This window comes from Hemitrygon akajei, chromosome 9 (genome assembly GCF_048418815.1).
Source record: "Hemitrygon akajei chromosome 9, sHemAka1.3, whole genome shotgun sequence".
Classification (NCBI taxonomy): domain Eukaryota; kingdom Metazoa; phylum Chordata; class Chondrichthyes; order Myliobatiformes; family Dasyatidae; genus Hemitrygon; species Hemitrygon akajei.
This window is the reverse complement of record NC_133132.1, coordinates 47,446,222-47,470,511: the sequence shown is the minus strand read 5'-3', so window position 1 is coordinate 47,470,511 and position 24,290 is coordinate 47,446,222. Positions and strand designations below refer to the sequence as shown.

At 49.2% G+C, this 24,290-nt stretch overlaps 2 protein-coding genes across 3 annotated transcripts in view; one reads left to right on the top strand and one right to left on the bottom strand.

Moving 5' to 3' along the window:
• LOC140733085 (cyclin-dependent kinase 19) overlaps nt 1-13,800 on the top strand; it is a 224,103-nt gene extending 210,303 nt beyond the window's left edge. Inside the window, exon 12 of the mRNA XM_073055915.1 lies at nt 13,570-13,800. Coding sequence (XP_072912016.1) covers nt 13,570-13,617 — 48 coding nt within the window. The 3' untranslated portion in view covers nt 13,618-13,800. The remainder of the gene's footprint in view (nt 1-13,569) is intronic.
• LOC140733086 (uncharacterized) overlaps nt 1-24,290 on the bottom strand; it is a 139,094-nt gene that overhangs the window by 20,488 nt on the left and 94,316 nt on the right. The window contains exon 11 of one of the 2 annotated variants that reach the window (XM_073055919.1): nt 18,627-20,115. The exons of the other annotated variant lie outside the window; for it this stretch is intronic. The gene's annotated coding sequence lies outside the window, so the exon portion shown is untranslated. Of the gene's footprint in view, nt 1-18,626; nt 20,116-24,290 lie in introns of those variants that run through there. 2 annotated transcript variants of the gene reach the window in all.

Sequence of the window (24,290 nt, the reverse complement as noted above, 5' to 3'; positions counted from 1 at the left end):
CCAGGACAAAGCAGGCTGCTCGGCTGGTACCCCACCACCCACTCTGAAATACCCATGACCTTTCCCACAGGTGTACAGTTTGCATGCAACGCGTACCATTTACGGGGCTGCAGTTACCCATCTCTGTGATTCTGGTGGGACGAGAACGGCGTTGGCAATGGGCACACTGCCATCTGCAGGTGGACTGCCACATTGCAACCAACCCGAATGGGAAAGAATTAAATCCCGAGCAATCGCGTGCGCACAAAATGCGGGAGGAACTCAGACTCAGGTCTGTTATCATCGGCATGTGACATGAAATTTGGTAACTTAGCAGCAGCAGTTCTAGAAGAGAAAAAATATAATAAATAAAATAAAAAAATAATAAATAAACAAGTAAATCAATTACAGTATATGTACTGTATATTGAATTGATTAAAAACGTGCAAAAAACATAAGTACTGTACATTAAAGAAAAGTGAGGTAGTGTCCAAGGGTCCAATGTCCATTTAGGAATTATGGCAGAGGGGAAGAAGCTGTTCCTGAATCGCTGAGTGTGTGCCTTCAGGCTTCTGTACCTCCTACCTGATGGTAACAGTGAGAAAAGGACATGCCCTGGGTACTGGGGGTCCTTAATAATGGACGCTGCCTTTCTGAGACACCGCTCCTTGAAGATGTCCTGGGTACTTTGCAGGTCAGGCAGCATCTACGGAAAAGAGTACACAGTTGACATTTCAGGCCGAGACCCTTCTTCAGAACTGAGAAAGAAGGGAGGGAGATGCCTCGATTAAAAGGTGGGGTGGGGGAGCAAAACAAGGCTAGCTGGAAGGTGATCGGCGAAGCTAGGTGGGTGGGAAAGGTCAAGGGCTGGAGAGGAAGGAATCTGTTAGGAGAGGAGAGTGGACATAGGTGAAAGGGAAGGAGGAGGGGACTCAGGGGAAGTAATAGACAGGCGAGAAGGAGCAGAAGGCTAGAGTGGGGAATAGGGGAATAGGAGGGGGGGTTGGATTTTGTTCACCGGGAGGGGAAATCGATAATCATGTTGATGCACCATCAATAACTCTCGGAGACGGGAGGTAAGCGATAGGCTTTTATTAGCTGCAAGAGACCACCACACAACATCCTGGAGACTGAGGGAGGAGCAGTGCCTCCAATCGCCTTTATACAGGGGTCTGTGGGAGGAGCCACAGGAGCAGTCAGCAGGGGTCTGTGGGAGGAGCCACAGGAGCAGTCAGCGGGGGTCTGTGGGAGGAGCCACAGGAGCAGTCAGCAGGGGTCTGTGGGAGGAGCCACAGGAGCAGTCAGCAGGGGGTCTGTGGGAGGAGCCACAGGAGCAGTCAGCAGGGGGTCTGTGGGAGGAGTCAGCAGGGGTCTGTGGGAGGAGCCACAGGAGCAGTCAGCAGGGTCTGTGGGAGGAGCCACAGGAGCAGTCAGCAGGGGGTCTGTGGGAGGAGCCACAGGAGCAGTCAGCAGGGGGTCTGTGGGAGGAGCCACAGGAGCAGTCAGCAGGGGTCTGTGGGAGGAGCCACAGGAGCAGTCAGCAGGGTCTGTGGGAGGAGCCACAGGAGCAGTCAGCAGGGGGTCTGTGGGAGGAGTCACAGGAGCAGTCAGCAGGGGGTCTGTGGGAGGAGCCACAGGAGCAGTCAGCAGGGGTCTGTGGGAGGAGCCACAGGAGCAGTCAGCAGGGGTCTGTGGGAGGAGCCACAGGAGCTGTCAGCAGGGGGTCTGTGGGAGGAGCCACAGGAGCAGTCAGCAGGGGTCTGTGGGAGGAGCCACAGGAGCAGTCAGCTGAGGGGCGTGTCCAGACAGGTATATGTAGTTCACCACACATACCATCAGGTCGGAGGCCACTCAGATGGAATATAAGGCGTTGCTTCTTGGAACATGTCGGAACAGCAACAGACCTGGAATGGGAGTGGGATTGGGATTGGGAATGGGAATGGGAAGACGAATTGGAATTAAAATGTTTGGCCACTGTGAAGTCCCGCTTGGGCCAAGTGGAGCGGAGGTGCTCGACGAAGTGCTCCCCCAGTGAATGACGGGTCTCACCAGTGTAGAGGAGGCCGCACTGAGAGCGCTGGACACAATAGACGACCCCGGCAGATGCACAGGTGAAGCGTTGCCTCACCTGGAAGGACCGTTTGGGGTCCCGAATGGAGGAGGTTTATGGGCAGGTGTAACGCTATGGCTCCTTGCAGGGATAAGTGCCTGGAGGGACAAATGGACAAGGGAACCATGGAGGGGGGTGATCCCTGGAGAAAGCAGAGAGTGGGTGTGGGGAGGGAGTATGTTTGGAACTTCATCCTGTAACTCCCGACTGAATTGTACTGTGTAAGTACCTTCACTGCTGACCAATATCAAATCAAGGGCAATTGGGCATAAGTGATTGATGTAGCCTATCCTTGCAATGCCTGAATCTCAAGTGGGAACTAAGTGAAAATGCTCTTCAATAATGTGCACACCTTAGTTCTGTAACAATGGAAAATCAAAATATACAATCATGGAAGTCATCCTCCTTTCCAGTAAAATGTGGTAGTCTAGTGCACTTCCCATTTCACAATTATGTAAATGGGTTCCAGTGTCCCAGCTCTGCACGGTACTGTCCATAGCTGGGAAACTGTCCGCTCTATAGAGAGGTGGTGTAAAGGTATGTCCTACTATACTCTTCAAATGTCCCTCCGGCATCTCCTCTCTCTCTTTCCCTGGTCCTGCCGCTCAGATTGGCGGTGCTCTCAGGGGAGGGCAAACAAGTATCCCAACTCAACACCAAACAGAAGCTAGCTTTGCATGGTACGCCGTGGCCAAAACACCTTTTGTGCTGGGGCAGGAACACAGCGGAACGAGGATCGCGCCAAGGGTGAATGAAGTAATTACAATGCAACATAGCGCACAAAGAAGAAAGGGTGTGCAAGGCACGGCAGCGGCGCTGGCTTGAGGATCGGCGGTCCCTCAGCCCATCAGCTGCGGGGTGGTCTGCACCGTGACGAGCTCTACTTGGGAGGACCCGGCCACCGGCCGAGGCAAGCCTCCTGTCTGTGAAATGGAGGCTGTTCATTTGAAGTCTTAATGACACTTGAACGGTAGCAAGAGTTGCATAGCGATGCAAGGGTGAGGGCAGGGTCTGGTGTAGGAAAGGCTGGGGAGTGTGGGCATGTTCATCAGGCTATCCCTGTGAGCCTGTACTGTATCTGTGTCAGCAGTGTTTACACTGGAGGGAGCTCCCCCGGGCACACACAGTCATGAAATCTCTCTGTGTCGCTCCTCGGTCCAGGGATTCTTACACTTGGCCAACGCTACTACAGTCACATGCTGCCGGGTCTTGTCCTCCACAAAGAACCCCCCTTCTGATACATGTCACACCTACATCGGACCTTTGTCTCTCCAAGTGAAATACAGAGCTATTTCCCTCTTCCTTATAACCTCCCTCCCCAGGTCACCATTATTACTGTTAGAGTCTCACGGTATGGAAACAAACCACTCACGCTGACCCACAGCAGCAACGCCTTCCAGCATTCGGCCCATAGCCTTCCGCGCCCAGGCCGTTCAAATGCCTCCTGCAAGCCGCCAACGATTCTAATTCCACCTCTCTGTCAGACAGTACTGGTGAAAACGATCCCCCTCAGACTCCCTTGAAATCTCTTCCAACTTACCCTAAATCTACACTTTATGCATCTTTCATAAGGAGGAAGGATTCTTGCAGCCTACCTTGCATCCCCTCATAGTTTTATATATCGTCACAGACATCTTCAACACTTCACTCCTCTGGGCTGCTCTCCCTGTGCCAGAAAACTTTACATCTTCATTACCGCCCAGACACACCGACTGCAATCACCACAAAGTGCTTTGAACAGTTGGTAGTGGCACATATCAGTAGCTGTATTCCTGCCACACTGGACACTCATCAGCATGCTCACTGACCGAACCAGTCCAACATGGATGCCATAGCATCTGCCATTCACCCGGCCCTGACACACCTTGAAAACCAGGGCACGTGGCAGAATGTAGTTTCTGTCTTTCAGTTCGGCACTCAAACACTGTTGTCCCTCAGACCCCGGTGAGCAAACTCCAGCTCCTCAGTCCCAACACCCCAGCTCCTCAGCCCCAACACCCCAGCTCCTCAGTCCCAACACCCCAGCTCCTCAGCACCAACACCCCAGCTCCTCAGCCCCAACAACCCAGCTCCTCAGCCCCAACACCCCAGCTCCTCAGTCCCAACACCCCAGCTCCTCAGTCCCAACACCCCAGCTCCTCAGTCCCAACACCCCAGCTCCTCAGTCCCAACACCCCAGCTCCTCAGCCCCAACACCCCAGCTCCCCATCCCCAACACCCCAGCTCCTGTCCCAACACCCCAGCTCCTCAGTCCCAACACCCCAGCTCCTCAGTCCCAACACCCCAGCTCCTCAGTCCCAACACCCCAGCTCCTCAGTCCCAACACCCCAGCTCCTCAGCCCCAACACCCCAGCTCCTCGGTCCCAACAACCCAGCTCCTCAGCCACAACACCCCAGCTCCTCAGCCCCAACACCCCAGCTCCTCAGCCCCAACACCCCAGCTCCTCGGTCCCAACAACCCAGCTCCTCAGCCACAACACCCCAGCTCCTCAGCCCCAACACCCCAGCTCCTCAGCCCCAACACCCCAGCTCCTCGGTCCCAACAACCCAGCTCCTCAGCCCCAACACCCCCGCTCCTCGGTCCCAACACCCCAGCTCCTCAGCCCCAACACCCCAGCTCCTCAGCCCCAACACCCCAGCTCCTCAGCCCCAACACCCCAGCTCCTCGGTCCCAACAACCCAGCTCCTCAGCCACAACACCCCAGCTCCTCAGCCCCAACACCCCAGCTCCTGTCCCAATACCCCAGCTCCTCAGCCCCAACACCCCAGCTCCTGTCCCAATACCCCAGCTCCTCAGCCCCAACACCCCAGCTGTCCCAATACCCCAGCTCCTCAGCCCCAACACCCCAGCTCCTCAGTCCCAATACCCCAGCTCCTCAGCCCCAATACACCAGCTCCTCAGCCCCAACACCCCAGCTCCTCAGCCCCAACACCCCAGCTCCTCAGTCCCAATACACCAGCTCCTCAGCCCCAATACACCAGCTCCTGTCCCAACACCCCAGCTCCTCAGCCCCAATACACCAGGTCCTCAGTCCCAACACCCCAGCTCCTCAGCCCCAATACACCAGCTCCTCAGCCCCAACACCCCAGCTCCTGTCCCAACACCCCAGCTCCTCAGCCCCAACACCCCAGCTCCTGTCCCAACACCCCAGCTCCTCAGCCCCAATACACCAGCTCCTCAGTCCCAACACCCCAGCTCCTCAGCCCCAATACACCAGCTCCTCAGTCCCAACACCCCAGCTCCTCAGTCCCAACACCCCAGCTCCTCAGTCCCAATACACCAGCTCCTCAGCCCCAACACACCAGCTCCTCAGTCCCAACACCCCAGCTCCCCAGCCCCAACACCCCAGCTCCTCAGTCCCAACACCCCAGCTCCTCAGCCCCAACACCCCAGCTCCTCAGTCCCAACACCCCAGCTCCTCAGTCCCAACACCCCAGCTCCTCAGCCCCAATACACCAGCTCCTCAGCCCCAACACCCCAGCTCCTCAGTCGCAACACCCCAGCTCCTCAGTCCCAACGCCCGCTCCTCATCCCCAACGCCCCAGCTCCTCAGCCCCAACACCCCAGCTCCTGTCCCAACACCCCAGCTCCTGTCCCAACACCCCAGCTCCTCAGCCCCAACACCCCAGCTCCTCAGCCCCATCACCCCAGCTCCTGTCCCAACACCCCAGCTCCTCAGCCCCAACACCCCAGCTCCTCAGCCCCAACACACCAGCTCCTCAGCCCCAACACCCCAGCTCCTCAGCCCCAACACCCCAGCTCCTCAGTCCCAACACCCCAGCTCCTCAGCCCCAACACCCCAGCTCCTCAGACCCAACACCCGTCCCAACACCCCAGCTCCTCAGCCCCAATACACCAGCTCCTCAGCCCCAACACCCCAGCTCCTCAGCCCCAACACCCCAGCTCCTCAGCCTCAATACACCAGCTCCTCCATCCCAACACCCAGCTCCTCAGCCCCAATACACCAGCTCCTCAGTCCCAACACCCCAGCTCCTCAGCCCCAATACACCCCAGCTCCTCAGCCCCAATACACCCCAGCTCCTCAGCCCCAATACACCAGCTCCTCAGCCCCAACACCCCAGCTCCTCAGCCCCAACACCCCAGCTGTCCCAACACCCCAGCTCCTCAGCCCCAACACCCCAGCTCCTCAGCCCCAACACCCCAGCTCCTGTCCCAATACACCAGCTCCTCAGCCCCAACACCCCAGCTCCTCAGCCCCATCACCCCAGCTCCTGTCCCAACACCCCAGCTCCTCAGCCCCAACACCCCAGCTCCTCAGCCCCAACACACCAGCTCCTCAGCCCCAACACCCCAGCTCCTCAGCCCCAACACCCCAGCTCCTGTCCCAACACCCCAGCTCCTCAGCCCCAACACCCCAGCTCCTCAGACCCAACACCCCTGTCCCAACACCCCAGCTCCTCAGCCCCAATACACCAGCTCCTCAGCCCCAACACCCCAGCTCCTCAGCCCCAACACCCCAGCTCCTCAGCCTCAATACACCAGCTCCTCCATCCCAACACCCAGCTCCTCAGCCCCAATACACCAGCTCCTCAGTCCCACCCCAGCTCCTCAGCCCCAATACACCCCAGCTCCTTAGCCCCAATACACCAGCTCCTCAGCCCCAACACCCCAGCTCCTCAGCCCCAACACCCCAGCTCCTGTCCCAACACCCCAGCTCCTCAGCCCCAACACCCCAGCTCCTCAGCCCCAACACCCCAGCTCCTGTCCCAATACACCAGCTCCTCAGCCCCAACACCCCAGCTCCTGTCCCAACACCCCAGCTCCTGTCCCAACACCCCAGCTCCTCAGCCCCAATACACCAGCTCCTCAGTCCCCACCCCAGCTCCTGTCCCAATACACCAGCTCCTCGTTCCCAACACCCCAGCTCCTCAGCCCCAATACACCAGCTCCTCAGCCCCCAACACCCCAGCTCCTCAGCCCCAACACACCAGCTCCTCAGCCCCAACACCCCAGCTCCTCAGCCCCAATACACCAGCTCCTCAGCCCCAACACCCCAGCTCCTCAGCCCCAACACCCCAGCTCCTCAGCCCCAATACACCAGCTCCTCAGCCCCAACACCCCAGCTCCTCCATCCCAACACCCCAGCTCCTCAGCCCCAATACACCAGCTCCTGTCCCAACACCCCAGCTCCTTAGCCCCAACACCCCAGCTCCTCCATCCCAACACCCCAGCTCCTCAGCCCCAATACCCCAGCTCCTCAGCCCCAATACACCAGCTCCTCAGCCCCAATACACCAGCTCCTCAGCCCCAACACCCCAGCTCCTGTCCCAACACCCCAGCTCCTCAGCCCCAATACCCCAGCTCAGCCCCAATACACCAGCTCCTCAGTCCCAACACCCCAGCTCCTCAGCCCCAATACACCAGCTCCTCAGCCCCAACACCCCAGCTCCTCAGCCCCAATACACCAGCTCCTCAGCCCCAACACCCCAGCTCAGCCCCAACAGCTCCTGCCCCAACACCCCAGCTCCTCAGCCCCAACACCCCAGCTCCTCAGCCCCAAAACACCAGCTCCTCAGCCCCAATACACCAGCTCCTCAGCCCCAACACCCCAGCTCCTCAGCCCCAACACCCCAGCTCCTGTCCCAACACCCCAGCTCCTCAGCCCCAATACACCAGCTCCTCAGCCCCAACACCCCAGCTCCTCAGCCCCAACACCCCAGCTCCTCAGCCCCAACACCCCAGCTCCTCAGTCCCAACACCCCAGCTCCTCAGCCCCATTACACCAGCTCCTCAGCCCCAACACCCCAGCTCCTGTCACAACACCCCAGCTCCTCAGCCCCAATACACCAGCTCCTCAGCCCCAATACACCAGCTCCTCAGCCCCAACACCCCAGCTCCTCAGCCCCAATACACCAGCTCCTCAGCCCCAACACCCCAACTCCTCAGTCCCAACACCCCAGCTCCTCAGCCCCAATACACCAGCTCCTCAGCCCCAATACACCAGCTCCTGTCCCAACACCAGCTCCTCAGCCCCAATACACCAGCTCCTCAGCCCCAACACCCCAGCTCCTCAGCCCCAATACACCAGCTCCTCAGCCCCAAAACACCAGCTCCTCAGCCCCAACACCCCAGCTCCTCAGCCCCAATACACCAGCTCCTCAGCCCCAAAACACCAGCTCCTCAGCCCCAACACCCCAGCTCCTCAGCCCCAATACACCAGCTCCTCAGTCCCAACACCCCAGCTCCTCAGCCCCAACACCCCAGCTCCTCAGCCCCAACACCCCAGCTCCTCGGTCCCAACACCCCAGCTCCTCAGCCCCAACACCCCACGATGCAACTGGGTGCTGGACTTCCTAACTAACAGACACCAGATAGTCGGGATGCACAACCACTCCTCCCTCCTCATCACCGGTGCCCCCCCGGGCTGTGTGCTGAGCCCACTGCTGGACCCCCTGCTCAGACATGACTGCACGGCCAAACACTTGAGCAATTAGATTGTCAAGTTCGCCAATGACATCTCATCACCAGCGACGACGAGACGGCCGACAGCGAGGAGCTGGAAGATCTCGAGGCCTGGTGCCAGGCAAATACTCTCTTTCTCAATGTCAACAAGACAAAGGAGACGGTTATTGACCAGCAGAACTCACACCACTCACACCCCTCCTTACATCAGCGGCACAGCAGTGGAAACCACCAGCAGTTTCAAACTCCTGGGAGTGTCTCACGGTCTGAGAACATATCTTACAAAATCAAGAAGGCTCTCCACTACCAAGCACATCTTTCCCTCCCCCCTCTTTCTGCTTTCCGCAGGGATCGCTCCCTACGTGACTCCCTTGTCCATTCATCCCCCCCCCCCATCCCTTCCCACCGATCTCCCTCCTGGCACTTATCCTTGTAAACGGAACAAGTGCTACACCTGCCCTTACACTTCCTCCCTCACCACCATTCAGGGCCCCAGACAGTCCTTCCAGGTGAGGTGACACTTCACCTGTGAGTCGGCTGGTGTGGTATGCTGTGTCCGGTGCTCCCGGTGTGGCCTTTTATATATTGGTGAGACCCGACGCAGACTGGGAGACCGTTTCGCTGAACACCTACGCTCGGTCCGCCAGAGAAAGCAGGATCTCCCAGTGGCCACACATTTTAATTCCACGTCCCATTCCCATTCTGATATGTCTATCCATGGCCTCCTCTATTGTCAAAATTAATCCAAACTCAGGTTGGAGGAACAACACCTTATATACTGGCTGGGTAGCCTCCAACCTGATGGCATGAACATTGACTTCTCTAACTTCCATTAATGCCTCTCCTCCCCTTCTTACCCCATCCCTGACATATTTAGTTGTTTGCCTGTTCTCCATCTCCCTCTGGTGCTCCCCCCTCCCCCTTTCTTTCTCCCGAGGCCTCCCGTCCCATGATCCTTTCCCTTCTCCAGCTCTGTATCACTTTCGCCAATCACCTTTCCGGCTCTCAGCTTCACCCCTCCCCCTCCAGTTTTCTCCTATCATTTCGCATTTCCCCCTCCCCCCCACTACTTTCAAATCTCTTACTATCTTTCCTTTCAGTGAGTCCCGACGAAGGGTCTCGGCCCGAAACGTCGACATCGCTTCTCCGTATAGATGCTGCCTGGCCTGCTGTGTTTCACCAGCATTTTGTGTGTGTTGCTTGAATTTCCAGCATCTTGCAGATTTCCTCGTGTAAGCTCTCCAATTCCTTTGCTTTCTGAGGAGGCCGAAGAGAGCTGCACCGTGTACATTTATGCTCTTGTCCTTCGACAGACTCTGGTTCACCGCGTGGTGCAGAAACTGCCCTGCAGTGGGCAGGAGGGTCTACAACGGGCAGTCAAAACTGGCACCTGCTCACCATCAGGGACATACGTAGAGACAGACAGGTGCCTGTAACATCATGAAGGTCGGGAGAAAGTGCGAGTGATTCCCCGCTTTAACCGGAATGAATGATTGGATGACTGGACGGTGGGAAGTAGTGAAATTCCAGGTGTTGGAACCAAAGGGTAGAGAGTGGTAGACTGAGACAAGGAAAGGCTGCAGATAAGGGAGTTACGAAGGAAGCAATTCTTTAACAAGCTGAAAGGGCGGAGAGGGGGAATATTAGTCTGGTGCGGGAATCATGTTGGAGTTGGGCAACCTTTTGTTTCTTTTTCCACAGATGCTGCCTGACGTGATGAGTGTTTCTGTTAGAATTACACTAAATTGTTAAATTCATACAGGGCATTGTAAAGTTAGATAAAACCTTGCCAGTTGTTTACTATGCTTTCTCTCCCAGATTTTTTTTGTTCTCTCCCAGATGCCATGGTAACAATTCTCCTTTCATATTTATCAATGACTCTTTTGTATCAGTTCTTCTCAGCTATGTTTGAAAGAAGGCACATACAGATGAATGTGACTGTTCACATGCACAGCTTATCGTATTATCCATTTATACTCCCATTCATTTGCTGTGATGATTATCTAAGACAGACATTCTCAACTTGCATTACCCCAAACAATATCAAATAGTAAACAAGCTTATTTTAATAGTATGTGTGTGTAGGCTGCCATCTAGTGGTCTATCCAGTACATAAGAATTAGAGGCCATCGGGCTCCAGCCTAATCTTCAATTTATAACAGATAATTTGATATTGGCCTCAGTTCCTCATTTTCTATAACTCTTCAGCCTAACACTCTCATCCCAGTGACCAAAAATTTGTCTTTTTTTAGTCTGTGAATATATTCAATAATTCAATCTTTGCAATTTTCTGAAATTGAAAAGTTTAAATATTCTTGGGGTGCTGTGAACTTCCCGGTGACCAAATATTTTGATTCCGACTCCCATTCCCGTTCTGAAATACCTGTCCACAGCCTTCTCTTATGCCAAAATGAGGCCACCCTCAGGGTGGAGCAGGGACACATTATAGTCCATCTGGGTAGCCTCCAGACTGATGGCATGGATATCGATGTCTCCAGGTTCGGAGTGAGAGACACCGAAGCGGGTCGATAGTTCACAGACTTTAATACGAACAGTGTTAAAGGGAAAATAAAACAATAAACTCTAGGCCAAACAGGGCCGTTAACTAAAACTCTCAAATGGAAAAAGAAGCCCACACTGCAGCTGAAGCAAACATCTAAATATTAAACGCTAGTCTTCGGAGTCAGTTGACTCGAGAGTCCAGTTTCTCAGGCAAGGCCGAATGCAAACAGGCAGCGAAACATTGCTGTGCTGTGTCCAAGTCTCGACAGGCACTAGGACTACAAGTATGGAGTTAAATACTATCACAATTAGATAATAATTAGCTGACACGGGCATATTCACAAGCGCAATTGCTGTTTCTTCTGCACTGCCGAGTCTGTGGTTGTGACTGGTATATCTCTTTTCCCTCCCCCCTTCTTCTATTCCCTGTTCTGGCCTCTTACCTCTTCTGACCTGCCTGTCACCTCCCCCTGGGTCCCCTCCTCCTTCCCCTTCTCCTGTGGTCCACTCTGCTCTCCTTTCAGATTCCTTCCTCTGCAGCCCTTTACTTTTCGTACCCACCTGGCTTCACTTGTCACCTTCTAGATAGAGTTCCTCCAGTGTGTTGTACGTGTTGCTTTGACCACAGCATCTGCACTGTACTTTGTGTTTACCTTCGAGCAATCCTCCTTCCTCTCTCTCCCCCCCTTTTTATTCAGGAGTCTCCCCCCCTTCCACTTCAGTCATGAAGAAAGGTCTCGGTCTGAAATGTCAACTGTTTATTCATTTCCATCGATGATGTCTGACCTGCTGAGTTCCTCCAGCATTGTGTGTGTTTTGCTCAGAGAAGAGATTCCACTTTCTGATTCATACCCTCTCATTCTGCACTCCTCCATGTGGGAAACGTTCTTTCAGCTGAAACCCTTCAAGCCCCTTCAAAATCTTTTATGATAATTCAATAAGATCAATATGTTTAAGTTCACAGGTGGGGAAATGTTAATAAGCTTGATTATTATTTTCAAAAAAAAACAGTATTCTGCTTTTCATATTTAGTATCAAAGAATTGCTATTAAATATATAAGTATTCCAAAGTGTTTCTTTTATATTTGTTGTATGGTAAAACAATTTAATCACGTTATTTATAATTCAATATTGATTGCGATTTTTGATAATTCTTTACTATTCTTCTTATCAAACTGCTTTAAGAGCATGAGTTTTGTCGACGCGGTTTGTGATTGTGACAAAATGATGTGGTCATAGATGTACAATATGAACAAGCAAAGCTGCTAATGGATCTCAAATATTGGGAGAAGGACCCAAAAAATCTGCCAAGAGATATTCGAAGCACAATGAGATATTACCTGTCATGCTCACGGGGTAGAATCCATCTGACCATCCATCTTATCTGAGGTACTGATCCAACGGGATCCCACTACCAAACACATTTTTCCCTCCCCCCCTTTCTGCTTTTCGCAGGGATTGCTCCCTACGTGACTCCCTTGTCCATTCATCCCCCCCATCCCTTCCCACCGATCTCCCTCCTGGCACTTATCCTTGTAAGCAGAACAAGTGCTACACCTGCCCTTACACTTCCTCCCTCACCACCATTCAGGGCCCCAGACAGTCCTTCCAGGTGAGGCGACACTTCACCTGTGAGTCGGCTGGTGTGGTATACTGCGTCCGGTGCTCCCGGTGTGGCCTTTTATATATTGGTGAGACCCGACACAGACTGGGAGACCGTTTCGCTGAACACCTACGCTCGGTCCGCCAGAGAAAGCAGGATCTCCCAGTGGCCACACATTTTAATTCCACGTCCCATTCCCATTCTGATATGTCTATCCATGGCCTCCTCTATTGTCAAAATTAATCCAAACTCAGGTTGGAGGAACAACACCTTATATACTGGCTGGGTAGCCTCCAACCTGATGGCATGAACATTGACTTCTCTAACTTCCATTAATGCCTCTCCTCCCCTTCTTACCCCATCCCTGACATATTTAGTTGTTTGCCTGTTCTCCATCTCCCTCTGGTGCTCCCCCCCCCTTTCTTTCTCCTGAGGCCTCCCATCCCATGATCCTTTCCCTTCTCCAGCTCTGTATCACTTTCGCCAATCACCTTTCCAGCTCTTAGCTTCATCCCACCCCCTCCGGTCTTCTCCTATCATTTCGCATTTCCCCCTCCCCCCACTACTTTCAAATCTCTTACTATCTTTCCTTTCGATTAGTCCTGACGAAGGGTCTCGGCCCGAAACGTCGACAGCGCTTCTCCCTATAGATGCTGCCCGGCCTGCTGTGTTCCACCAGCATTTTGTGTGTGTTGTTGTTTGAATTTCCAGCATCTGCAGATTTCCTCGTGTTTACTGTTTAGATAATTTGTTTTACAGTTACGTTAATTTTAATTTACAAATAAAATGCTTTATCTTTAGATTTCTTCTAGCTTTAAAAAAATGACTGCTTGCAGTTCATGTATTTCCAAGTGCAAGTATTTGCTGCTCTGAATGCCTCTTCAGATTATTACCATTAAAAAAAAATTCTCACCTCTTTTTAGTTTCAGTACTTGTTGTTTGTATCCACAGCTCTCTCCACTTCAGTGTTGTTCACTACAATCACTCCCGATTGGCTGATCCCTCTCACTTCAAGCTCTCTCAGACATTCTTGTTGGACCCTGCTGTGCTGCTTCTCAAGGCTTCTGCCACTGACATCAGTCGCAGGAAAGTGGTCAACTCTGTCACACCCTGCAGATCTACGTCCTCTTATTTTCTACCCTTTGAAGTCATTGCTGCTTTAATCCTTTCCTCAGCTTCTGTGCTGGCTTACTTTCTGTTTTGTAATTAAAATAAACAATATTATTTAAAACATAAAATGGTCTAAAACATTAATGTAATATGCCCAGTTTTTCTTTGGCAGATTTAAGTCGGATTATTTTTAATTTCCATTTAATTTAAAAGCCTAGCGAAAACCTCTTAATTTTATTGAATCCTCCTGCAGTTGTATGAATTAATTTGCAAAACATGCTAAGCCTGTTTTCCCAGCAGTGTGGCATTAATCTAATAATGCACGCTGCCTTTATTTCATTAGCTCATCTTTCAATAGCCAGGTTGTATCGCTATTTTTAAAATTAAATTTGCTTTTGTATGTGTGTGAATGAAAGACCTATTGCTATTTAATGGGAGAAAATTCATGGCTATTACTGTCATTCAAACAATTAAAATTCTCAGGATACATTACATCGTTTCAACTCCCCGTAGAAATGTAAACAGGTTCCCAAATCCCAAGTAACTTTGCAGAAGGTAACTTTCCAGAGAATTGTGAAGTAGCACACTAACTGATGAATCGGCTATCGATAAGATGCAGAAAAGTTAACGGCATTAAGGAATGAATGGTTAATAATAAAGCACAGGATTGACACAGAGCCTTGTGAGACCACACCTACAGTTCAGCCCGCTGCAAACATTTCTGCATTACTACCTACTGCAACCTTTAGAGAAATTAACATGGGCATTGATGCTCTTTCTTCAATGAGCCAAAATTACATAAAGTGCCCACTATGTAAACTGCAAGTCAGCAGGATAAGGGGAAATATCAGGGTCAAAATCCCCAGAGCTCAGCCAACACTAGGTGGCGGTGGTGGGAGGGCACAGCTTCCAAGCTCTTCACCAGACTCCTGAAACAGAGTCTGAAACAAGACTCTTGTCTTAAGACAAGAGAATGTGATGAATCAAAATGGAGGACTGCCCACGGTGGCACTGAGAACGTCAGTTATCTTCCTTGAGAGTAGATGGAAGTCCAGCAAAGATGCTGGAAAATACTACCTCCCTTACCATTCATTTTTTAAAATTTCGCTCTTTTTCTTAGAGTCACTCCAGTTCTATGCGTTCTGAGAAGGCTCATTGTGACCGACGACACAGGTGGGCCAGGTCCTTTGTCAAAGCTCTCTTCTAACCTTCTGCCCTCTCATTAGATTCATCACTGAGACTAACGGGTGGAGATGAGTAATATGGTAGGCTGTCCACTTTTGCCATTGTCGCCGGGCTTCTGACAGAGCATAGAAGTTCCCAGTGCTATCCCAGAAGATTAACTCCATTTTGATCAATCACAAGCCGAGGAGACCCATGAGTTATTTTTCTCATGCACGTTTCAAAGTGTTTTCTCTGTGCCGTTGGCGATCTCATGCCAGGGTAATAAAGGCTAGAGTGCCTGTTTTGGAGATGGTGTCAGACATGTGAACGATACAGCCCACTCAGAGCAGACCGAGAGTCTAGTCCTCTGGATCTGGGAGGAGACAATCAGAGCGAGAGAACGGAGACTGCCATTGAACTTGGCCAGAGGACTGTGCGAAAAATTCTCACTAATGCTTAAATTTGTGAGAGCTGCCCCATAAACTGGGCTCCCATCATCCTTAATGCCCAACTCTGTGTGTCAGAGCCATGATCAGAGGGTTGAAGACCAGCCTTCAAACCATCTCCAAATACCACATACCAGCAGTAATCATACAGACAGCTGCATAAACATTGCTCCCTGTGAAGGGAGCAAACTACTGATCACAGCAGAAATTTGCTTAAGGCACATATTTTGGAAACTATTGACACTTTACGGATGACACCAAAACTGACGATGTAGTTGGCAGCAATGAGGGTTATCTAAGTTTACACGGGAGTCCACATCAACTTGGGAAGTTGGCTGGAGAATGGTAAATTGAATTTAGATAAGTGCAGGATGTTTCACTTAGCAAGTTAAACTTGGGCAAGATATATTACTTTGTACTTGTATGCCCACGTCCCACTGTTCTACCAGACTTTACAGGGCTCAACCATTTACTTTAATTGTAGGGCCATGGATCGTGTTGTAGAACAAAAGGGCGAGGGGTACAGGTAGAGGGTTCCCTGAAAGTGGTGTTACGGTAGACACAGTGGGATATAGGGTGTTTGGCACAATTGTCTCCATTGGTCAGTTCACGGAGTGCAAGTGTTGCAGTGTAATTTTACAGGTGTCAATTTAAAACTTCACTCGGGAACATTATTTGCTGTTCCCGTTGCCTGGGCATAGGACGGATGACAATTAATCTGGTTCATAAAGCAAGAAATACTTTATTAATAGCACTTTTTATGTGGAAAATTGTGGTAAACGATCAGTGCAGACAATGAAGAGGCAAGTGAAGGTGAGGCTGACCCGAGGGTCGAGGTGTGTAAGTGTGCGACGCACGGTCGGAGCGAGGTCGAGGCATGTTCAAGGAGAAGTGATCAGCAGGACATCGAGACGTGGTCCAGACGGAGTCGGTAGGTGCCAAGTGACGAAAAGGAGTTCTTGGAGCCCGTCCACACAAACTGAGAGCCAGGTCTGATTGATCTAAGCGCCAGGCCGATTTAGAAAGGTCAGGTACGGACAAAAACACGGCAGTGGGGTCCTGGCCCAGAGCTTATTAAAGCAACAGGGCCTGGGTTCTAGTGCTGGGAACAACCTGGTGTTTGGATGGTTTAAATGCCTGGCTAGATGGATTGAAAAGGCAGGGTATCGTTGAATGTTGAATGTAAACTACGCATTTTAACCATTAAAAATATACTTTATCACCGTTGTACCTAAAATGTATAAAAACCTGATGTACTTTGAGTTTGGAAAAGTTCTTCCATCATTTCTCCTGTTCATGTTTGCTTATGTGTACAGAGGCCTCTTATGACTGCAATTATAGATTCTCTGTGGTTTTATTAAGGTTATAACAGCTGCACAGCAGTATGCAGGTGGGGGGGGCAGGTAGTCTTGGAATTTTCGCAGTGTCTTATGGCATTTCATCAACCATGGCTAAGGAAACTTGATTACCAACAACCATCTTCTGTAGATGATAATTGAATCCTCTCAGCCGGTGTGAGGGACGTTCGAAAATATACTGCTCTTCCCAAATTTGATACACAAGTGACTCAAGGGTATTTACATTGAAGGCAGAGTCAGGATTGAGGAATTTTTCGAATTGCACCCTGCAGGAGGCAGTGACTGCCTTTGTCCTTGATGGACATTCATTGTTAGTTCTGAGTAAGCTGGGTTCATGGATGTTGAGGTCTTGGTAGAATGAAAATTCTTCATATGTAATTATCACCGAAGAAGGGTCTTGTCCTGAAACATTGCCTGTTTACTCATTTCCATTGATGCTGCCTGACCTGCTGAGTTCCTCCAGAGTTTTGTGTGTTGTTATGGAGAAGAGTAGTTGCTCCGGATTTCCAGCATCTGGAGAATCACTTGTAGTTATGGTAGATTAAGATTAATGTGACATCTCAATTAAACAAGAAGGCCAATGGAGGACTTTTGTTCACAACTCTGTTTATTGATATTAAGCAACAAAGTGTAGGTTATTTGTACAACAGATGGAACTTATGTTAACTTCATGGACTGCATTTAGATGCTGGTAAAATTCCAAACACGGTGGATTCCAGTTAATTGGGCCATTGGTTAATTGGGGCAGCTGCTTATTTAGGATAACTCTTAAAGAATAAAACAAATCAAGAAAATAGCTGGGATTCCCTTTGTTCATTTGGGAGACTATGCCGCTTAATTGGGACAGAAGACTGTTGCTGAACAGCTTCTAACTAGCGTCAATTGAGTGTACATTGTGTGGCTATTAGACACTACATCGTGCTTAGAGTGAACACTTTTTAAAATAGTGTCAATTGTGGGTGTTTACGTTCAAAAAGCATGACTTTTGCCACTGATAGATAGCGAGGAATAAGCAATAAGACAATTCAGACTGTTTTGCACACTGCAGTTTCAAGCGTTTGGGCTTGGAGATGCCAGAAACAGACAGGAGGGAAAAATAAAGGTTTCCACTACTTCAACAAGCTACGAACTACGGAAAATTTGAAGGTATTGACAATCATCTTGAATGTTACAATGAAAATGTAAATTTGAAGGATGCACTTGTCAGAAGCATTATTTGAAGGCAGTCCATTAAATGTGCTGACTTCGTTCATTTACAGTCAATTAAAAGAACGTGGTAGGTTTTGTCAATAACTATTAGTAACCAAAACCATATTTTGTCATACTGTAGTAGTTTTGGTAGTGATTTAATTTGCGCTGTATTTCATTTAAATGCATAATTTGTTACTCAGCTAAACATGTCTTTTTTTTAATACCATTTAAACTATTTTCATGAAACAATGGCAAACTGAGGCAGCCGTTTGGGTCAAAATATATTGGTCCCAGTGTGTCCCAGTTAACTGGACTCCATCGTATATTGCTATAACACAATGTGAAGACCATAAAATATAGGAACAGAATTACGCCATTCATCCCACTGCGTCTGCTCTGCCATTTAATTGTGGCTCTATTTCTCAACTCCACTGTCCTGACTTCTTCCCGTAACCCTTAATCCCTTTACCAATCAATCCCTACCTTAAATATACCCAATGACATAGCCTCCACAGCTGTCTGTGGCAATGAATTTCACAGATTCACCACACTTCGGCTAAAGAATTCCTCCTCATTCTGTCCTAAAGGGACCTCCCTTTATTTTGAGGCCCAATCCTCAGATCCTAGACATCCCTCCTAATGGAAACATCCTCTCCTGCCCCACTCTGTCCAGGGCTTTCAATATCCCTGAGATCCTCAGGGAGTTTCAATGAGTTTCCCCCCCCCCCCCACCCCATCCTTCTGAATTCCATCAAATACAGGCCCAGCGACATGAAATTGGCTTATCATATTTCCAGCATATTTCTCGGGATCATTCTTGTCATCACACCTGGATCCCCTCCGGGGCCAATGAATCCTTCCTAGATACGGGGCTGACAATAATCCAAATGCAGTCTGACCAAAGCCTTAGAAAGCCTCAGCATTACATGCTCGCATTTATATTCTAGCCCTCTCAAAATAATCGATAACTCCGCATTAACCTTCTTTACTGCTGACTCAAACTGCCATTTAACCTTGAGAGGATCCTGAACTAGGACTCCCAAGTCCCATTGCACCCCGATCTCTGAATTTTCTCCCTATTTAGAAAATAGTCTACACCTTTATTCTCCCTACCAGACTGCATAATCCCAGACTCCCTGATGCTGTATTCCATCTGCCACTATTTTCCCACTCTCCTAACCTATCCAAGCCCTTCTGTAGATACCCTTCCTCCTCTACACTAGCTGGCCACAATGCCTTAAGTTCCTCCATTCCGATACTAATGAATAAAGTGAAAAGTTGCAGTCCCAACACCACAGCCTATATTGTTAAATCAGAGCATGAATCCAAAAGCATTAGGTATGTAGCAGATTAATGAGATGAATTGCGAGATCCAGTATATCAGAGCACTAATGTAATATACAGTACTGTGCATGTCTCGGGCACACTTATATAGATAGGACTTCTGCACAGTGCTGTTGTAATTTTATGTATTGTACTGTAACTCCCACAAAAAATAACACATTTCATGGCATATGAATGGAAAACCTGATTCTGATGTAGGTCTCTATTGTGGAAGGGGGCAGGAGGCAGGGAGAGGGGAATCGTGGCTGGGAAAAGGGAGGGAACGGGAAAGGAGCGAGAAGCCCCAGAGAGATACTGTAATGATCAATAAGCCAATTGTCTGGAATCAAATGATCTTGCCTGCTGTCTCAGAGCTGGGTGTTTCTGTACCTGCGCCACCCCCCCCCCCCCGCCCCTGGCACTCCTTCTCTGCCACCTGTCCCACACCCCTCCCGTGGCACACCACCCTTGCCATTCCCAACACCTTTAGCTCCCAACAGATTTACAAACGCACTCTCCGCTTGCTCCACAAGACAAAACCAGTACTGTGCAAAAAGTTTTAGGCACCCTACCTACATATATGTATGGGCCTAAAACTTTTGCACAGCACAGTAATTCTATAGTTACTATGCATATACTTCATCTTCACTAATCCAAACTGCAGATTTCCAGTGCTAATTACAGTAGTTTTGCATTTTAATCACTTGAAGAAGAGTAATAATGAAAGGACCATAGCAGCAGGACTACAGTCCGCTGGGAAATTGAAGGACTAGCGACTTGCAACTGGCTCACTTTAATGTAATTTCTTCGACAGCATCTGCAAGCCTCTGGTACTGCTTCAGATCATTGTAGATGTGTACAGAAATTCGAACATACAACTTCCCTCCCAAAGCTTTGATGGGCACCTGGTTATCAACGACATGCAGCAAAATGCATTAGTACATAAACAAAAATCTGCTTCAAAGTAGAACAGATGACAAAGGTTTTTGATACAAATGTGATACGGCACGGAGTAGGTTTCTCCGGTCCTTTCGAGCCACCCCACCCCAGCAAATCCCAACAACCCCGATTATCTCCAACCCAATCACGGCACAATTTACAATGACCAATGAACCCACCTAGTACGTCTCTGGACTGTGGGAGGAAACCAGAGCACCGGGAAAACACACGCATTCCATGGGGAGGACGTACAGAGGCTCCTTATAGAGTGAACTCTGAACTCCGACACCCCGAGTTGTAATAGCTTTGTGCTAACTGCCATACTCTCTCACTTTGCAGGAATAATTTGAAAAAACACACATCTAAATTTCAGTATAAGCATTTCTGCATCAACATCTGTCCGTTTATAAATTTGCGCTTGAGGTATAAACCTAAATCATAGTTAAGAGAAAGCATGGCCCATATCCATGTTAATGCACTGGGAAGCACAATGGCAATGGACTGACCTCACCCCCCCAACCCCCCAGACTTGCCCGAGGAAAAACTAAAATTCCCCAACACAAAGGCCGGGAAAGAGAAATGAATGGAATGGCAAACTTACAATTGCAGCAGTCAAAAGCTTGGCAATTATATTTGGATGAAGGATAAAGCTACATAATTAATCTAAAATTAGAGTAGATTTTCTAGGAAGGGAAGAACTTAAACCCAATTAATTGCTGACCAGGTTTATACTGCCTTCTGGAGGATGTAATTCTAACCTGATTGCAATTTTTTTTGTAGCAGAAACAGGAAACTGCAACGGTTCTTGAAATTTTTTACTGGGTTATAAACGCAGACTTACAGTTTTATCCTCCAATTTAAAAGGATTTTGAAAGGTTGAGCACAGCGGGAGTAATGTTCAGAGCTACGTATATTTCAGGGCAACACGTATTGCAGGAAGGGCAGATGAGCTTAGGGCATGGATCAACACATGGAATTGACATTGTAGCCATTAGTGAGACGTGGTTGCAGGAGGGGCAGGACTGGCAGCTCAATATTCCGGGTTTCATTGTTTTAGGCATGATGGAGTGAGAGGGCTTAAAGGGGGCAGGGGTAGCTTTACCAGTCAGGGCTCAGTCAGGACAGACTAGAGAATCTGTCTAATGAGGCATTATGGATTGAACTAAGTAATAAGAAAGGTATGACCATGTTAATGGGGCTAAATTACAGATCATCCAACAGCCTGAGGGGTTTAGAGGAACAAATTTGTAGAGAAATTGTAGACTGTTGCAAGAAACATAAGTTTGTGGTAGTGGGTGATTTCAACTTCTCACAAATTGACTGGGATTCCCATACTGTAAAAGGACTTGATGGGATAGAGTTTGTTAAATGTGTTCAGGAAAGCTTCCTTAATCAGTACATATAAGTCCCGACAAGAGATTGTGCAATACTTTATCTGCCATTAGGGAACGAGACAGGGCAGATGAGAGGAGTTTGTGTAGGGGAACACTTTGCACCTAGTGATCATAATACCGTTAGTTTCAAAGTAAATATTGAAGATGATAGGTCTGATCCGCTGCTTGAGATTCTAAGTTGGAGAAAGACCAATTTTGATAGTATCAGAATGAACCTAGCAAGTGTGGATTGGGACAAGTCGTTTTCTGGTAAAGGTGAACTTGGAAAGTGGGAGGCCTTCAAAAGTGAAATTTTGAGAGTACAAGGCTTGAGTGTGCCTGTTGGAATAAAAGGTAAAGATAACAGGTTCAGGAAACTTTGGTTTCCAGATTTATTGAAGCACTGGTTAAGAAAAAAAAAGGAGGTGCATGGCAGGTATAGGCAGGTAAGAACAAATGGGATACTTATGGAGTATAAGAAATGCAAGAGAACACGCAAGAAAGAAATCAGGAGGGCTAAAAGAAGGCATGAGGTTGCCCTAGCAGACCCAAGGTATAGAAAATCCTAAGGTAGTGGTCGCCAACCCGTCGATCGCGATCAACTAGTTGATCTTTGAGACTTTCCCAGTAGATCCTGAAAATTTTAAAAAAATACACAAATACTGTTGAGAGATTGTTTCCGGGTTGTGGGGTTATAGTTCCGTTCTTTCTGCCCAGTGCGCGTGCGTGTAGCTCCCCCGCCACACAGTGTACTAACGGTAGAAGTCAGCTGCAGCTTTCCTCATTCCCTGTTGAACTTGAACCCACGCAAGGTCATCAGTCGCCTGACTGCAGTGACACCCTCGCGCCAGGGATCACTGGTTGGCCTCGGGCGGCCGGCAGGAAGTGCTGTCGCTACTAGCATGGAGTGCTGCCTCTAAAGCTGTTTAACACACCGAATGTTCGTGGGGAACCCGGTGCTAAAAATATTTGCAGACGACCTAATTTGGGCTCAGGGTTTCGTAAGTATCAGAGCAGCTACCGCACTGCGATCTACTAAAACAAACTTTTGTTGGCCGATAGATCCTATTCGGGGGGGGGGAGCGGGCGCGCCCTGTCACACTCCTCGCTCGGTCGGTCGCTCTCTCCGGACTGCGACCACCATGGCCCCAGCACGGGGACCTCTGGCCCTGACCTTGTCCTCTCACCCGACCCATGACCTGGCCAAGGCGTCTGGCGGCAGGTGGGCGGGAGGCTGGAGCTGGGGTCAGGAGGCAATGAAGTCCTCAAAACTGGACTGAAAAATGGCAGATAGCACTTAATGTAGACAAATGTGAGCCGTTGCACCAGTAGGGGCAACCAGGGTTGGCCTTACCCAGGGAACAGTCGGGCACTAAGGAGTGCCAGAGATCAACGGGATCTGGGAATGCATTCTGTAACTCTTTGAAATTAGCACCAGAAATAGACAGGGTCATAAAGAAACCTTTTGGCACTTTAGCCCTCATAAATCAAAGCACCGACTACAGGACATGGGATATTATTCTGAAGTTGTATAAGACATTGGTGAGGCCAGATTTGGAGTACTGTCTGCAGTTTTGGTCACCAACCTACAGGAAAGATGTAAACAAGGTTGAAAGAGTACAGAGAAAAATTACAAGGTTGCCGTGACTGGAGGACCTGAGTTACAAAGAAAAATTGAATAGGTTGGGACTTGGAACATTGAAGATTGAGGGGGAGATTTGATAGAGGTAAACAAAATTATGAGGGGTATAGATAGGGTAAATGCAAGCAGGCTTTTTCCCACTGAGATTGAGCTGGTCTGCAACTAGAGGTCATGGGTTAAGGGTGAAAGGTGAAAAGTCTAAGGGGAAAATGAAGGGACACTTCTTCACTCAGAGGATCATGAGAGTGTGGAATGAGCTGCCATCGCAAGTGGTGTATGCAACCTTGATTTCAAAGTTTAAGAGGTTTGGATAGGTACATGGATAGTAGGGGCATGGAGGGTTATGGTCCCCGTGCAGGTCGATGGGAGTAGGCAGCTTAAATGGTTTGGCAGGATTAGATGGGCCAAAGGGCCTGTTTCTGTGCTGTACTTTTCTATGAGTCTAAGGAGAGGATTACTTAGAAATCTTGGTACTTGGCTCAATCATAAAAGCTGGGAAATGGACTGTCATTGGTGTTCTTCTTGACATTGCACATTGATCAGTGAGTGGAGGTTCTCATTTACAGCTCCATATTTTTAAATTGTTCCTCGAGTCTTTTGGAATTTTCAGCCCTGTGGCCGCTTCCCTAAATCCATTAATAAGGATATTGATTTGAATGACTGCTGCCTCGTATGCCTTTTCAGTAAGATGGTGAGAAGTTACCTTCCCATTCAACCTGTCAATAACATCCCGTAAAGTTACAATTGCAGAGAATTTGGAAGTGAGTTTGCATTGTCTTAAAATGTTGTTTTCCTGGTGGTGATATCTCTCAACAGGCTTGTGGCGAGCACCCAGAGGTTTGAACTCCTAATCTGGAGATGTACTTAAATCCCACAAAGTCATCCAGAGAAATTAAATTCAAGTAGGTAAAAATAAAATAACATGTTAGGTGACGTGTTGTTTACAGTTTCTGGTAAACATTTACTATTTCTCATATATACGTGGCATTTCCTTTTGGTCCAAACCACTTCCAATGAACTCCACTGGAATTCCCATTTTACCAGTCACGTTAGCAACGGAATTGCCTTTAAGAGCATTTGTACAATTCTGGCCCTCTACCTAATAACAGCCTGCGTGTGGACATGA